Source organism: Homalodisca vitripennis, chromosome 5, assembly GCF_021130785.1.
Source record: "Homalodisca vitripennis isolate AUS2020 chromosome 5, UT_GWSS_2.1, whole genome shotgun sequence".
In the NCBI taxonomy this organism is placed as follows: Eukaryota; Metazoa; Arthropoda; class Insecta; order Hemiptera; family Cicadellidae; genus Homalodisca; species Homalodisca vitripennis.
Genome location: NC_060211.1, coordinates 149,287,544 through 149,306,896, shown reverse-complemented (window position 1 = coordinate 149,306,896; position 19,353 = coordinate 149,287,544). Strand labels below are relative to the sequence as shown.

Sequence of the window (19,353 nt, the reverse complement as noted above, 5' to 3'; positions counted from 1 at the left end):
GTTTTAAATTTGCTGCATATACTAAAACAGGCTTAAAATAGTAATATTATTCAATAAAGAGAGTAACCATTAAAATCTGTGTTCTATGTGACTATATTAGCCTATAAATCTACTTAAGCGCCTTCATGAGGGTCGCTGGGAAAGTCGATGCAACCCACTTAGCACTAAACCTGACGTTCCGAGTAAATGGTATTCGTACAAGGATGGCTATGGTGCCCTGGGTGCAGGGCAGGGTGGCGTGTCAGGTTAGGTTAAGACAGTTTAGACGGTGAATCTGTAATCGATTTTCGCGTCGGATTTAACCTCTAACTACAAATTATTGAGCGACTGACTTATTTTACATATTGATTGTGTATGAATTGATTAATTATGTAGTTTCACTATTTTCATTGTCATTGTCTTAATCAATACCATTTCTTGCACTTGTATTTTTATAGTAAAATAAAATAGTAACATTTTATGAACTTTAGTTTTTGTTTAAGATTGCAGGACAAAAAAGGTACTTGACGACGATTTCGCTGATAATGTCAGTATGCAGTTCCCTCTCTACTTTCCTGGGAGCCATCGCATGTCTTTCTGTTGCCTTGCTCAGGTATGTTTGTTTAAAATGTCCCAACATTTTTGGTTAATAGGTTTCTACAACAAATCTGAATATTACCTTTTAGATTGTAAATAGGGCTATATCTTTATCAAAGTGCTAAGAAATAATCCGTAAGAAAATTAATAATACCATGTAATTGTTTAGTATAATTTAGATTTTATCGACTGGAGATAGTTCTGTACGTTAAGATAATGATATTAAACAATTTTAATTGAGTATAAATGTTTCTATGTGTTATTAATGGCAATAGTTAGAAGATATTATGACATAACCCAAAAATTGTGATATTACTCATCACTCATCAATGATTCAGTTCTTCCTCCCAAGTGCTACGTATCAAGCAATGGAATGTTAATATTAGATATGCAACCTATACATAGTTTCTTTTCATTGTGAGAATATTATATAATAACATTTAATCTATTTAAAGGTAAAACAGTAACACACGTAAATCAAATATACAATGTATGGTGAACATTTAAAATTTTTAATATTTTGCTAGTTGGTTAGCAAACTAACATAACTCACTACTAGAGTATCTTAGTACTAATAGAGTAAATGTCTGGTTAATATTACCTCTAGAAGGTATTCCATGAGAATTCCACACGACCGACTTGAGGTGATATATTTGCAGCTTCAGAGAAAAGTTCCAACACCCAACACTCTTGCTATCCCACAACTCTCTTGCACATTGCTGAGTAACAATTATATGTGATGTACTCTCTTTAAGGTCTTCCAAGAAGATTCTCCTCCTGGAGCGACTTAAAGAGATAGATTTCCAACTGCATAGAAAAGGTCCATCACACAACACACGTGTTATGTCATATGTGGCTCTAGTATACTGCTGCATCATTGTCACCTATGATGTAATAGAACACTTCAATATAGTCACGATCTATGCTATATCTGTATCCTTCAAGGTAAGTAATATTAGTGAATTGATGCTATTATTAGTAATGTTTTTATCTGATCGAAAATTGCGTTTAAATGTGATAAGTAATTATTGATAATAACATTCTCATCACTCTGTACGGTAATGAGCTCCTTTCCAGCACATATGAAATCTTCGTTACACTCACGATATACCCTCATATCTGTTCCCTCATTTACACAGATATACCCTCATATCTTTCAGCTGATGACCTCTCCCAAACATTACCCGAATAAAATTGAGTGTGTTCTGTTATTTTGTTTGACAGTCATATGATCAGACAGAATTATTTATAATATAGTGCTAAGTTTCCTAATGTAAGAATCATTACTAACCGTGAAATGTCAGGTAATTTGTTGAAAAATTATGGGTGTTATTTGAAGTATCGTTCAATACTCGTCTTGACAGCTCTACTAAAGGACTCGATAGCATGTTCCATACTCGGCTTCACCGCACGGTTTAATGCAATTTCACGCCGCAATATTTCAATTTCGAGGCTAGTAATGAAATGTATCATCACATTCATTGTATGAGGATGACGTTGCTTATTTATTTCCATAGTTTTACAAAAGTTATAGTAATCTTAATCTAAAGGTTAAAGTAATTAAGTTTTACTAGTTCCCAAAATATCTAACTACAAATATATTTAATTAAATGTAGTGAGTTAAAAAATTACGAATCTCAAATTTTTATTACAGTAAAAACAATTATTCATCAGCCTTTCATCATGTAGCAGTTTATAATAGCACAAAATGAATTTTATTTGTTTAAATAACTTCACTCTTTATTAAATTACGTACAAGAGGTAAATAATAGGCTAGGCCAACTGTTTGCCTTATTGGTAGGGTTCTATATGTATTAATTCATCCAATGAAATTTATGTGGTAAGAAAACACACAGATTTCTCATACAGTTGAGTTGAATTGTTCGAAGGATTTCAGATTAATTGACCAGTTCACATCCTATCAGGACTAATACAATCGAGTGGTACTTTTATTTTCAAAGTACTTTTAAATAATACATTATCAATGAAAATTACTACTGTACTAACGTAGACAATTTCTCTTAAAACGAAATACTATATCAATTGAAAATTTAAAATATTATATTAAAATTACGCTTTGCCACATAATCTATATGGATTTATACGCAGTTACAATAAAACAACTTTTATCCATAAAGGAAGACATAATCTTACTTAACTTGCTGATATTAGATACTTGCAAATACTATAAATTAGTAAACACCTATTAACCCATTGAAATATAGAATAACTATTAATTACGGTAGAAGCTTTTGAGTGAATAAATAAAAAATGAAAATAATTTAATTGTGAAGATTAATATAAGGTCATAAATTGCATGTATAAGTAATTGTGATTTGAATGATAATATCAATGTTGCTGTTAATGTGCAATAAGGTAGCGAATAAATGTAATACGATATGTTGTTGATGAAATTATTGGTTTGATCAAGGATAACCGAACAATGCATTACAAATATAGAGAGCTAAGAAGTAATTGAAATCTATTCCTGGAAGATTTGAAACTCGACTGACTTTAGTCTAGAAATTATTAGATAGTCTATGTATACTTAAAATTCCTTGAAAAAAAAGTTTGTCTTGAATAACTGTTTAAAACTTCTTAGCAATTGCGATAAAAATTAGTATTTAAATCAATCTTACGGTGAGTTCTGGTTAGTGTAACCAGTAATTATATATATATATGTATTATTCTATATATAGTATTATGTAGTATTATATATAGTATTATTCTATATATATATATATAGAATAAAAACGGGTTTATAAATAACCATTGGCGTACACTCCTGAGTAAGAAAATTCAAGATTATTGTGCAGATAGACTACCACATTTTGGCTCTTCTGAAATTGGAGATTTAAAGGTATTTCAAGCCACTTTTGTGCAAACCTAACTCCTATATATTATTCTATTATAAGTTAGAAATGATACAGATTTAATTATTAGGTGGAGTGGTAGAATTGATGGATTTGCGCTCCTGGAACAGTTCCAGTGAATTATTGAAGATTCTTAAGGCAATTTGTTTGTGAATTATGCCTTTTATAGACTCACAATACACTTAAAACATACATACCGTATCCTTAAATTAGTAAGCTGGTAGAAGTGATGGATTTAGTACGCTTTATAAATATCCCGGATCCAGATATTCAATCAATGACTAGAAGAATTGGTGATGAGGATATGATCCAAGCAATGTTTAGTACATTGAAACCCTACAGAATATATACCTTTTCTATTGCACGCTAAAATGTTACAGATAGTGATAATGTGTGGACTGATAGAGGTGATGGAGTTGGTACTCAGTGTAAAGGACAGGTTCCAGCTAATTAATCAACGAGTAGGAAGAATTGGTGATGAGGTCTCGGACAAAGCAACTCTTGTGGACTGTGCCACTCCCTTGTGTTGAGGCATTTCCTAGTAAGGCTTTTGCATTTCGTTGTTTTTTACTCGTTAGTAAGTACCATTTGTTGACCAAACAAAATTTTAAAATGTGTTTACATTAATTTACTTTCCGAATTATTAACGAACGGGATAATAATATTAAACTTGTACGAATGTTTATTTCAGATCCTCCAGTGATGTCGCTGACTATACCAGGCCTCAGTGAGACACACTGGAGTCTGTGCTGTATAGTCTATGATATAAACGTTGTCTATGGCTGTCAGATGGTGGCACTGATGGTGTTTATCTTCGCCCATCTTGTCTTCTACCCGTATATCTTCTTTCTGTTCTTTTCGTTGAATATTGATAATGTCTACTACACCTTACTGATTATAAACTGGATATTGTTCTATTTGGGTGAACTTTACCTCTTGGTGTGGCCTTGTGCACAGGCTGTGATTGAGGTGGGACATTAAACATTATTTTGTTTACAATTGTACATAAAAATGTATGAAAACATTATACATAAATACTATATTGCTTAGTTATATTCATTAAAAACGTTCTATTAAATTAAAAAAGTTTATATCAAAACACTAATCAATCCAGTTAACCAAACAGTTCTGTTCAAACAACTCGGATTATCATAATTGTATTAAAACCATTATCTGCACTTATTGCTTTGAAATACCATAGCAAATGTTTTGTATCAAATTCACAAGCATAAAAATACAGTCACCAGTATCACAAAGAACATTTATGTATTTAGTATTATTATATATTATTAGTATTTAGTAGTGTTTTGAACAGTACTTCCTAGGCTACAAATAAATAACAATATATTACAAATTGTTACAACATTTTTGAATCATCTCATTCGACACACAATCTGTTTTAAATCCCACATATTTAGTAATGCCCCTAATTTTGATAACATTCACAATTATAGCCAGTACAAATTCAAAATTCCTATGGTAATAACACTTTTTAGCTTTTTGTTCTACATTTGAATATCATTAACTGTAACTCAAAGAATGTAATTTATATGTTGTCTTGCAAATGTTTTTCCAATATTGGTTCAGCTTAAAATCAAAATAACCATCGTTCTTCATCAAAGAGACAAGATAAAATTGGTTTCTTAACATGCATTGGGTTACCATGAAATATTAACAATTTTAACTCCTTAAAACGGATTTCTACCAGATTATCCTTCCACAGTTCAATTAGATAATTTAGAACAAGTGTATCAAATTAGGAACTAAAACAATTACCTTTTAGTATAAATAAGATATGAGTTCTTCATTATTGTGTATGTAAAAAAACATTTAATGATATATGTTACTGTCTAAGTTTGAATGAAATATGCTTACATTTGAAATACTTCAAGTTTAAATTTAAATAAAAACGTGTGATTTTAATTTGAATACAACATATTTGTTAATAGATCGTATTAAAATAAAAATATATCTTATCCACAAGATTTTTGTTATATATTTTGTTTCAAAATATTTAGGACTTTTTCTTAACAATATCAAATTATTACACTTTTATTGACGTATTATATATAGTTTATGCATGTAAGTCTACTTGTGGTTTTATTATTACTAGTATATATTATATGTTCCAGGCAAAAAATACAGTCGTTGTGGTAAGCAAAATGTTAGGAAATAAAATGGGGAAAACTATTATTTAAAGAGGTAAGTAAATTACAGTTTAATTGCTAATTATTTTCAGATTTGTTCGTTAAGGGTAATGTTCCATAATTATAAAAATTTAAATTCTGATTGATGAAACAATATCCTCACAATGATTATCCGTCTATAACCTCTGTTTAAATAGAGTCCTCTTTAGAAATAAAGGAGCATTCGGATATCATCCATAAGAAAGCTATTAAAACCTACTGACACCATTTGTGTAGACCAGTGTGGTTCCTCTGGATAACAGTTTTAAAAGGACATTATTGCACAAACAAGATTTATCGCAAACTTTTCTGTTTAGTTAGAAATGACTAATTTTAAATTAACTCTCTATTTATGTCAGTACGGTAGTAAGAAATGAGAAAAAACTTCAATCAATACTTCAATACTCTTAACAGGTGATATAAGTACACACAAGTAAATATGGCACCAACAAGTCTGTAACACCTGTGACCTTCTGGGATTAGGTTCAAACAAGCCTTTTTTTAAATCTTCTTCGATATCAGCTTGCTTGAAATTCTTTTATCTCACTGTTATATTAATCTTTGCTTTATATATAGGCACGTTATTTTCCTTTATTTATGAGAAATTCATTAAAAATATCAACGGCATAATAATAAATGTCACCTTTTAAAGCAGTATAAAACTATATTTAGTAAATTAATTCTGTATAACAAATAATCTGTGTTTTAATATAAAATGTCACTTAGAAACAGGACCAAATAATCTCTTTAATAAATTTAACTGCGACGTAATGAAAAATCACTTTAGGTCATATTTCAATAAAAAAATAAATAATCAATAAACTAATAGTATTCGGCCATATTTTTATAATCCTAATTTCCATATCAACACGTGCAAAGCAGGTTAATAAGAATTAGTTTGTGCTAATGCCTATGTTGGAATAAATTCCAGTGAAAATAGTTTATACTCATTTGTGAAAATATGTGAATAAACGCAATCAAACAATCAATGTTAACTAAGAAATCCGTTTTATTTTTTATTTTAATTCTCGATATTAGCCAACATGAGTTACTTTACTACCCTTAGATGTTGACCATAAAATTATTCTTAAGATGAGACAGCTCATACAAAGCTCTGTATGAGTACCATACAGTTCAAAGCACATTATTTACATTTTCCCAAAGTCTAAATCCATTCATTCATGAATTTAAGCATTTTAAATTATTTTCCAAATTCTAAAAGCAATTTTAAATTTTTACGGATTTTGAAAAGTTTACTATGCTTCTGTAAATTTTCGTCTTTGATACAGTTTGGTGCAATTATTACATATAAAGGTTTTCCTGACCTTCTTAATATAAAAGGATATTAAATATTAAACACGTTTTTAAAGATATTTTAGTTTTCAAGTACACAACTATGTCAAATTTATTGGTATTATTAACATTAGCACATACTATTAGAGAAAAAATTCAAATATATTATTTCAGAATTAGCAGTAATTTTTATACTCACCATTATTTAAACTAATATTAACTAAATTTATAGCTGGAAAATTTCGCTCAGGAATTGTTCAACAGAGACATCGAGTTCTCCGCTTGTGGTCTGTTCAACCTTCACACATCCATCATTGTGTCTGTAAGTTCAACGTTGAATAAAAGTATCCATAGTGAAATACTTTTATTGTTTTCTTGACTTTTTCAACTATGTATTATTAAATACTAGCTGTTTCCCGCGGTTTCACACGCTATTCGTAAGCTTTGCCCGTGGGTACGCACTTCCGGTTCAAGTGAATTATATTTCCTACGCTGATGTAGATTGTATCTTTTGCCACGATCAAGAAAATTTGCCAAAAATGTATGTTTATAGCCGTTGTACACGTACTTGTACTTTATTATAAAGTGGTATAACACTCAAGCTTTTAAGTTCTACCAGAGACTTATTTTAAAGACAAATATACTTTAAAACCTAGTACCTTCAAATAGTGTTTGGCTATTTAATATACGTAACTGTCTCATAATTGCAGTTTATAACGTGCAGGCGCGTTGATAACTTTTATATTTTGTAGCGCCGCCTGGTGATAAGTTACATACATGGGCATAACATATAAACCTTCTAAGTGGAAAAATAAATACACACACACATTTTTATAATGATCGGTCAAATAGTTTCTGAGTCTATAAAGGACAAACACACAACATTCATTTTTTATATATATAAAACTTGTAAAATTGTGTATTACTTATAATTAACTACGTAATTAGAATCATGGATTATTTAAGCCGATAACTAAAAGATGGACAATCATGGGACAGGAGTAAGATCTATAATCAATATACACCGATGTCAGTGAGAAATTACAGATTAGAGGGCACGTGTTCTATGGAGTTTAACAGTCAGCTTGATTTGCTCACAAACGTATCATTGGTTTGTTCCAGGTAGCCAGCGCAGTTACTACCTACTTGGCCATCATCATACAGTTCCAGACGTCTAGTATTGGCGAGAACTCTACCTCTAAAACAAGTGCTTCTAAAGTTAAAAACCTCTTAGAAAATTCATTAAAGACAACTAAATATATTTTTTTCGTGCTATCAATAACAGATTATTAGACGTTAATTATAGTTGATAAAATTGAAGATTCCTCAGACTTAAGTTAATAAATGAAACAACACATTCAACTACATTCTGCTTAGTTTAAAGAAGAAGAAAGAAGAAAGAAATATTTTATTCCAAACTTTGTACAAATGTACAAAGTTACATGTACTTGTAACGTTTGTATGTTTGTACTTGTTGTAATGTACTTGTACTTTGTATTCAAGTTGCTTGAATGTAGTTAATATGCGTCCAAACACAGTACATTACAATTAGTTTATTTTTATTTATCTTTAAATCAAACAATTTTAATTTTGTTCAAAACTTTACATTTTATATTAGTTGTACTATTTGTGATTGCGAACTCGAGTGAAGATGGACTCGGTTCTCACACACAGGCTTTTGCCCATGTGGGTACCTTCTCGTGTGTATTATTATTACTATAATTGTACTATTTGTAAATGAGATAAACAAATTAAAATGAAATGAATGAATGAAGTACACACTTGCAATACCAATATAAAATTTTATTCCAAATAACTCATTTTTAGTTAGTCACAAAGTTTATACAAGATTATGTATGTTTTAAACAATCAGAAATCAGCACAGAAATAAATATTACTCTAGATTGCCAACCAAGATTTCTATTGAAGAATTATTTAACTAAATATAAAGTAATGTATATATTACGTAATACTGGTGAAGGTTTCTATGGCATTGGTCACATTCCAAACGAAAGAGCTAATAGAGGTTTGAAATGTGCAATAAATGTTTCTGCATCGAACGCGGGTTACATCTGGCTACTGTAACTGAATCTCGGTACAGAATCCGGAAGTTCAACACAATCGGACACATCCGTCGGAAACATTCATCCTTCCCCTTTTTGTGTATTGTTAGTTTGAATAAGGGGGAGAGGGAGGAGTATCCTGTTTAAATCTTTTTCAGTTATCAAAAATGTTTAATAAAACATAACATACATGATAGAGAAACAACTTACACTTAATTTAATTTGGAATTGCGGCTTTTCTTCATGTTTGCTTATAAAATAAACCAACGAAAAGTGAATAGTCCACTTTATAACAAACCCAAATACGCATAACTTTCTAATATAAAATGTTTAGGTGGCTTATTAATGATGTCAATTCTTCTATAAAATTAAGTAGATAAAAAAAAAGATTTAATACTCGCAAGAATATACAAATACCATTTAAGAAATGGCAAAGATTGTAACAGGATATTATGTGATAAAATCCGTATCTATATGGAAATGATTTACTCACCTTAGAAAGTGCTGGATTGTTGTGTGACTAAATAACCGGGTACACTACTTTATCTACTACACTATACTATAGACAATGTTGCGAAAACTATCTGCGTAAATTATTTATTAACTTTTCAGGAACTTTACAAATGTCTGTCACTAATGTATGTTAACACACAGAGTGATTTTTACAAATCCACTAAAAACATAACATTTTTTATAATTCATAATAATTATTCTTAACATGTTGAATCAATATACGCTTCTCATCAATTCCATTGCAATTACTTTAAATAACTCTATATTTTATATAGGTTTACTTGAACCTCTTTTAAACAATATAATTAAAATGTCAAAAAATGAGGAGCGCAGAATGGAATATGTCTTTTGATATGCCTACTAAAAAGTGTCTATTTTCTAATCCTTCCACCATATTTTATAGTTAGACATATAATCATAGGGCTGGTAACAATTAGTTTGCAGGTAGGCCCAATATACACCAAATACCATCAAATTGCTATGGTACTTTGGTATTATACGGAGGATATTTAAGACGAGTTTTTCCTTATCGGGGACCAAAAAAATTACAGTATTAAAAAAGAACAGACTTTTACTTCACCTATTTTTGAAATTTAAATTTGGGGGGGGGGGGGGGTGGGGGGGGGGGGGGGTGGGGGGGGGGGGGGGTGGGGGGGGGGGGGGGTGGGGGGGGGGGGGGGTGGGGGGGGGGGGGGGTGGAGAATAAATGTTAATCATGAATTAGGAGTAATTATTTAACTTTGCTTGAATTTCTCGGCGTGACTTAAAAATACAACAGTGTTGACATCATAGTTAATTAACTAACTAAGCATATTTAAAAAGCGAAGGAACTGTAATTAAAAAAATTACCGTTCACGTTATTTTATAGTTAAATATTAAATCTTATATGTAACATTTTAATATTTTTATTTTATTATTTCAACACCTTATTATAACTTACTAGAAAATTCATTTAATTCTTATTTAAGGTAACTAATCACACATGTCATGGTACATTTTCTTCCCTTATCAATATTTATATATTCTATAATCTTGTGATTTGTACTATTTATCGTAAATACCTTAAATTAATTAATTTATAAAACACATTCATTGCGGATATATATTGAGTGATATTGGTTATTGTAAAACCGTTTCCTTAACTAGTAACTGTTGTACAGCAATCAATTATTTAATATGAAAGTTATTATTAATAACTACACTTACAATAGTTTAATTACGTTTTGTATAATTCTATTTAGTTACCTCCAGCATAAAACTAGGTATTGATGCATATAGTAAAACTGTTATGAGGTATTCAATAAAATTTTAAGTTGGTAAGGCCAAGGGTATTGTTGCACTAGATTAGATGCATATTGTTTGCAACAGAAAATTCACAAGAAGAAGATGTTGTTTGAAGTTCATACGTTGACAATCCTCATTTTCTCCCTCCCGTCTGAGAGAGAGAGAGAGGGAGAGAGAGAGAGAGAGAGAGAGAGAGAGGAGAGAGAGAGAAGAGAGTTAAAAAGACAATAAACAACTTCACATATACGTACCTACATTCACACCATATACATAGTAACATAACAAAAACATGCACACATACACACGCACTCACACTCCTTTCCACAGATCTAATCATCTATGGATTTTTTAATGACATGAACACCAAATGTCATTTATCCATACACATAAATCCTTATCCTTGCTATCAAATAAAATAATAATCATATAATCTGGTGTATACATATATATATATATATTATATATATATAATATATATATATATATATTATATATATATATATTCATTAAATTTGTATAATTGGCAATAGTCTAATTTAATTTCAATAAACATTGAATCGCAAAAAAGTACATGCTCCACCGGAACTCGAAACCCGAATTTCTCACTTGCCGGGTGAATGTGCTACCATTACACCACAGAGTCCTCACTTTTTTACGATTCAATTATTTTGTATTTGGCCGTTTCTTTCACATATGTGTTTTAATAACCAAACCAACATATGAGACTAACTTGACTAACAATGCGATGATCATTTTCACAGTTCATCTCATGATACCTTAGGTGATCCATAAATGTTAACGATTCAGACAGTGAATAATATTAATACGTAGATTTTCTATACAGTTAAAAAGTAAAGCATGTCTTATTTTACCAGGGCGAAATTAGGGCCTAAGAAAGCCCTCTTCTAAACACTCTACAGTTAGTTATAATTTACTTCTTGCATACCAGAGGCTAAGACAATTAAGGTCCTTGCAGCATTTCATTCATACAGTGCCCCATGAAGTGTAGTGGCTGCTGATTCAGCAAATCCAGTTACTTTTTTCCATTAAAATGGCCGCGGTACAGATCACTAATAAATGATAAAAAAGAATATTTTGGGCCCAGAAACTGAGCCCCTGGGGTACACCAAACTCTATGGGTCTTAACTTTACTATTAGAAATTTTTAAATTGAAAGAAACTTGTTGAGGTAAGATCTAAAACCATTGAAGAGTATTTCCACAAAATTCCAGTCTTTTCCACTGTTTGTATTATTAATTCATTACTTACTGTGTCAAAATTGCCTTTTTTTATATCTATAAAAAACCTGCCTCATTAGGTTGCAAATTGTTTTAATATAAATAAATTTGGGAAAAAAACTGTTTGTGCCATTTAATTAATAAAATCTTCCCCACAACCAAACTGGGAAGGAGAGGACAGGTTTTTATACTACAATCGTGTCTAATGAGTCTTGATAAACGTTATTCAAAACCTTTAAAAAGGCATTTCAAGTAATTTTAGAAGTAGTTTTATGAGTGTATAAAGAATATGTTAGACATTCTAAATATTATCTCATAAAAGTAAAGTTTAATAATTTTTAGTGTTCCAATAGTAGCTAGTATTAAATGAAATTTTAAATTTTATTTTTAATTAAATAAAATTTGTCATTCTCAATAACACAGAGAAGCGTACAAAATATTGTAAAAATATAATATTTGTAGCAGCTCAAATGTAAATTATTGTGAGAAAGACTCCCCTAATTACCAAGAATATTAAATTTATGACAAAGTGGGCACTTATTGTAGGAGAAGAATTCAAAGAATCTCGTTTACAGGATTTCCAATATAATCCACTAACCCATTCACTTTCACAAAGGGTTAGACCCATTAAAGCGTCAGAGCGTACTTTGCAAATTCTTGGTCTGTTTTTCTTATAACACTTAATAGTTAGAATATATTTTTATTTTTATGCAACATCGTATTTATATCAACAAATATTATTGAAATTTATAAAACGAAACTGCTTCTTCCAACAAACTTTAGCGGCACTTGGTGGGTTAAAACTGCATATTTTCATGCTTGCTTTATTCACCGGAATTTGAACATATATTGTCTAATAAGGGTTCTCAATTAAGGACATTCTGCAGGTTGCTATATTCCAAGTGGACGCAGAGAAATTGGGTTGGACTGTTTAATTGTTATCCTGTTATCACTTGCCAGATCTGCTATCAAGAAACCTTGCCTGGAACAGTCAAATCTAAATTTTTATTTATTTAATAATTGCCTGAAGAAATGGTATAACGCCTTAGTTTATGTTAAAATCTAATCCAATACTGTGGATTTTTAATAAGTTTGGGATTTGGTTAGAACAGTTTTAAATGTTAGAGTAACTTACGAGAATATAAAAGCGAGCTTAAAAAGTTGGTTAATATGGAATAAGGTTTTAATGCCATAAAATTTTGAAACTATTAGAACTATTACCTTGAAATCAAACATATGTTTGAAGATATTAGATTTTAAATACTACCCGCATTACAACATACTAGTTTATACCGGTACGGGCTGGGCAGCTGGAAGGCGAGCAATGGACTGTCGGTAATAAAAACTGTAATAAAAAGTAATAAAACTGGTCGGTATCTTGGCTCGAATCTGGCTTTGATGTTGATTTCAACTGAACTGTACAGCACTGTATTGTAAATCTTTACTAAAGCGCCATCTTGTATATCGAAATATACTCCTTAATTCAACAAAAAAAATCATTTAAGTGTAACAACAGTTTTTTTTTTAATAATTGTATATAATGGATTTTTGTTACGACTTCTTAGTTCACAAAAGTTTTTAGTGGTTAAAATACAAAAATATTTAGTTTCTTAAATTAAAACAGGTTTCATACACTCTTTATCTCGCTATACGGTTGTCTTCCTATTTACTTTCACTGTTTAATTTTATATACAATACAAATAGAAAACATTTTTGATTAAAATGGGGTGAATCAGAGGATGGCCGAATCACCCAGAATTTCATTACATTATGGAAATAAATATGAATAGAAAACAAGATCATTAAACTTTTTCTAAGACGTTAAGGTCGAAATATGTTATATTTTACAAAGAGGTTTTGAAACTTTTTTTAATTACAAGTTTGTTAGAATCCCTCTTAATTCTGAATCCACGTTACCTTATAGAAAGCCTTACTTCTGCATGTATCTTCTCTATACTATCTTCTTGTTTCTTTGCTTAGTTCAACATAGCAATTTTATTTCGACAAGCTACAAACGTATCCACTAGGATTCTTGATATATGGATTTTAAATTTAAAGTCATTTTCTTCAAAAAACAAATTTTAAATACTTTTTTAGAGAGCGCTTCTTGGCTATACTAGAATAATAATTACAAAAAGAGTACATATTAGGTAATCTTGCGAGAAGTACAAAAATAAATATCAGACATTTGTGTATGTGGGACTGAGATTACGGCCCATTCTATGTCAAAGTATATTACTCTTCTCTACCGGAAGTGGAATATTATTATAGCCCAACCTCGTAATAAAGAGGAAAATATTCTATAGAGTTAATGGCTTATTTTAAATTTAATTGAATATGTTTATTAGAATGTTATGAAATCTATCAGATATTAACAAATTTTTCAAATTAATAAACCTATAGCCTATTTTACGTGATGGATAAATACTTGAATCATTGTATTAAGTATTTAAAAATGTAAAAAGTATGATATTAATTGATTATGACATCACTTTTTTATAATTAAATAGCCTATTTTATTTACTCATTTCAATGGTATTATAAAAATGTAAAATAACATTTAGAAGGACATTTTTAAGTATTATATTAAATATCGATAACTCTTTTAAACAATAATATATTACAGAATTATTTAAAACAACATTTGTAAAATATTTCTAAAATTTTATTAAACATTTTTTTACTGACATTTCTTGACAGTTTAATATTAATTTTAAATAAATCATTGTAATCTTATAATTTATTTATTAGGAATTATTATTTATACGCTATTTTAGTTGGTAGATCACTATCTTACATATAATATATATATTTATTTATTATATTATATATAATATATTATATTAAAACTAAAAACTGACCGTCACATCGGTAGCCTTAGGATTAGGTTATAATACCAGGACCAAACACGACAATGGCGCAGGTGCAGGATTATCTGCCTTATAACTGTCTCTCCGTAATTTCTCTAGAGGCCCCATCAAATTCCTATGCATCAGCTGGTGCCGTTATTATAGACACATGTTGAATCTGCTAATTGAAAATCTACAACTGAATGTTTCGAATATATTTATTCCAACTAAAGATAAATTTCTGCCACAATAGCTTTTTTAAACAGGAAAAAACAATGAAACGAAATATTAAAAGAATAGAAAATTACTATTTAATCAATATTATTTTCATAATACTGATAATTAATTTTTATGTATATGGTGATGGTTCTCAAAAACATATTAAGTTTACTCAAATAAAAAGTTAAAGCATTTCAAACATAAATTTAAATATTTTCCACTGTTAATGCTATAATGAAAAGTTACTAATAAAAAATTTTATATTTGATTCATTATAGTATATTATAAATTTTTTATAAATATATTCATACTAAATGATTATGGTAATGGAAAACTGCTTACTTTACATTATAACAATCATATATCTGTAATCGTCTAACTGTTCACCTTCAATCCCGGAAGCATCTCCTCCATCCATTTATCACTCATATTGCTGATTATAGTTGAATTTTTATACATATATATTAGGGTGGGCTGAAAAAACTAAAATTTTCGAGCATCGAGTTCTTAATAGGGCTAAAAAGTTGCGTATTGTTGAGCTGATTAAGAGAAAAAAACAATAAAAAAAATTACTAATTAAAATCTTTAGATCGCGCATCGAGCTTAAAGTTTTCTAAAAAAATGTACTTTTTTGCTACTTTGAAAAATATTTTTAAACTCGCTTATGATGATTTTTTTTATTGTACTACCATATATATACTACGTTTATAAGTCCATAACGTCAATAAAAACAATTTAGATACTTTAAACCAACATATAAAGTTTTGCAAAATGTAACGAAAATCTCTAACAAAATTCCTTAAAACAAATAATCTAGTAGTTTCATGACTCACCCGGTGAGCAGCAGGAAGTTAGGCACGGAGTAGAAAACAAGTCAACTACATGAAACCTCTGAGGAATCTGGCGCCGTAAGCAAGTCGCGACATGAAACCTCCCTACCTGACCTACCTTTGTTTGTGCTTCAAGTGAATTTAGTTTTTTTACTGGTGCGATCGGTTAGTTCTGAAAGTTGTGTGTTCTGTGTAGTGGCGGTGAAATGTCTGTTTTAAACAAAACTATTAACAAGACAGTCGCACCGGTGTCCTATTTTCGGTTTATCCAAAGGCCTCAATGGGGTAAGTCTTCCTAACATATGAAGAATGTTTTGTTGTGTTGTTTCTTTTTCTCTTATTGTGGAGAAATGTTTGCTTTCCAGATTGAAGCTATTTATGTCCAAAGCCTCAATATTCCAATTGTATCCTCACACACGAGTTGTCCAAATGATTCGATCTTAACCACGATTCATATTACTACTTGAGGAAAATCATATAATAGGTATCATAAAAAAAAATACTCGTTTTCAGAAGAAAGTAGAGAAATTTGTTACAGAATCCAAATCAAAACTTTTCGACATTGCCGCTTGTAAATGTCAAATGATTTACACTTGTCCAATGTGGGAAAAAGACAAGTTCCTGTGACCTGTGACTGCCTTATTATAATGGAGTGCAATTGTGATAAAACAGAAAAAGATACCTATAATAGAGAGAAAGTTCTTGCATGATCAGCGAACTAATAGGAAGACATGCATTGGGGGTGTAGATAAGGTAAGTGACAAATCAAACTCTTGAAGAAAGAAGAAAGGAAACAAGCAGAGAGCCTGCGGTTTTCCAAACAAACTTGAATGATGGTTTTTTTAAAAGGAAAGCCAAGGATATATAGGAAGATTCTCGCAAGAAAATCCGACTGAACCTAATCCACCCGACAACCCCTCCCATACATCTCAAATGAGACTCAGTTTTCAATCAAACTGCTTTAGTTAGTGACAGATTTTGGCATATCTGACAGAGCAATGGCAGCAATAGCATCGAGTTGTGCTATTTTGATCTTGGAATGGTATCAGAGTCAGATACTTCACTAGTAATTGACAAAAATAAAATTCGAAGAGAAAAACCAAAAGGCAAGAACAGGCTATTAAAAGAAAAAGGACCTCGAAAATACAGAAAGAAACAAGAGAGAATCTACTTTGATGGGAGATTAAAACAATACTTTTTTCCAGGATAAACTTGGAAATAAAATGTACCGTAGGGTCAAGAAAGAAGAACACATAAGTATTGTACGAGAAACCATGAGGCGAATACATAGGTCATGTAAGCCCAGACAGCTCAAACTGGACAAGGGTTTGCAGAAAGCATTCTCAAGTACCGTGAAAATAATTCCTTTGATTTAGATGAGGTTAGAAAGCTGTTGGTTGTGATGGAACAACAACCAATACTGGTTGTAAAAAACGGAGTAATTCGAAATATCGTAACGAAAATTAATCGTCCACTCCAGTGGTTTATCTGTTTACTTCACTTTAATGAACTACCGTATACGCACTTATTTCAGTTCTTGGATGGAGAATCTACAGGACCTTTCAACTTTCAGTGGATTTATTGGCAAACGTCTTCCCGATTGCAACAAAATGCCTGTTGTGGAGTTTGAAAAAGTAGAATCTGAAATCATAGATATTGACACAAAAGATCTAAGCAAAGATCAGCAGTACCTTCTCGATATCGTCAGAACCATCCCAAAACTGGCAATTGTACTCCAGATCTGGCTAATAGAGATCCAGGGACACTAAGTCATTCCGTTGGTTGACTTGTGCTAATAGGGGTTTTGTACATTTCAGATAGTAATTCCTTCAAATGAACTGAAAATTCTTGTTCAATACATAATGAAGACCTATGCACCAGTCTGGTTTGACATAAAACGCCATCATTCCGTGAAGTATGGACTAAAACATGTGTTTAAAGTAATCCAAACTACCAGAGATTTGTCAGCTGAAATAAAAAAAGTTATCGATCCTGTGATTGAAAGAAACTCCTTTTTCTGTCACCCAGAAAAAAATGCTGTTAACAATGATAACTGACGAAAGACTAACATATAAGAGAGTTAGGTTTCAGAAGAGTTTTGGGAAGGCAAGAAGTGTGGAAAATAACAGCAAATCGGCTGTAAGAATATTTCATACACGAACTCTTAAGTTTGAAGCTAAGGACTACAGTGAGCTCATTGATTGGTCTAAATTCAAAGTTTCTCCGCCTCCTATGATGAGGAAAAATTAACAACGGAAAACAATATCAACCTATTTGAGGAACAAAGCTTTACCAGAGTTCGAGTTCATGAACTTTCCTTGCCACACACAAGCCGTGGAAAGGTTGTGTTAAGTTAGTGAACATAAGCGTCGGACAAAGTGTGTGGTCAAGATAACAGATATGGATTTATCAGAAACCACATTGTTTATCAAGGTCTGTCATCCCAAAATTTGGACATAAATCAGAGTTTAAACCTTCGACGTCATTCGAAGGTATGTAAACTTAGGGAAACGTAGAACATGTAAATAATGTAAATACATTCAAACACACCCTTTTTGGGTTTGGATGGTTGGGTAAGGTGTGGGTGGAACTCGAGTTGCAGCCACCTCCCCGTGGTGAGTTTCTGGGATATTCCACCAAAACATTGGTGAAATGGGCGAAGAGCTGCAAATCTGTGATGTTGTACTCTTTGAAAAAAAATAGTTATTTTTCGTACAATTTTCTAATAATTTGCGATATTTCTTGAGAACCTTATATGTTTGTTTTTAAAGTATCTAAATATTTTTATTGACGTTAATGACTTATAAACGTAATATATATATACGGTAGTACAATTAAAAAAATTCATCATAAGACGGTTTTTAAAATATTTTTTTGAAAATAGCAAAAAAGTACACTTTTACAAAACTTTAAGGCTCGTTGCGCGAACTAAAGATTTTAAATAATATTTTTTCTAATTATTTTTCCCTTAATCAGCTCAAGAATACGCAACTTTTGAGCCCTATTAGAACTCGATACTCGAAATATTTAGTGTTTTTTCAGCCCACCCTAATATATATATATATATATATATATATATATATATATATATATATATATATATATATATATATTATTGTAGTTACTCATTATTCTATTAATTGTCAATGATTTATGATTATATAGAATTAACACACTCCATTGGATGAAATTGAAGATAATAAAGTAACACGCAGTTTTTTCACAATCTTCATAGCTCAATGCAATGTAATTGTTAAAATTTGGTTTTATTCTGGGTAGCAGCTAAAATTGAAAATATTTTTCTCAACTTAAAAAACTATTGTGGATATTTGAACAATAATTTTTCTTGTACTTTATTACTAATAATTTTACTTTACACCCCTCGAGATGTCTTCCCGTTGCTTATTTTTAGAGTAGTATTAAAGTTAAA

At 30.6% G+C, this 19,353-nt stretch overlaps 1 protein-coding gene across 1 annotated transcript; it reads left to right on the top strand.

Annotated features, from left to right (window-relative positions):
- The first annotated feature begins 472 nt into the window (after positions 1-472).
- Positions 473-8,221, top strand: LOC124363656. Its single transcript, XM_046818917.1, has 6 exons — positions 473-592; positions 1,332-1,521; positions 3,830-3,959; positions 4,141-4,253; positions 7,161-7,250; positions 8,051-8,221. The coding sequence occupies exons 1-6, from the start codon at positions 525-527 to the stop codon at positions 8,219-8,221; spliced, it is 762 nt and encodes a 253-aa protein (XP_046674873.1). The 5' UTR covers positions 473-524.
- Positions 8,222-19,353: the final 11,132 nt, after the last annotated feature.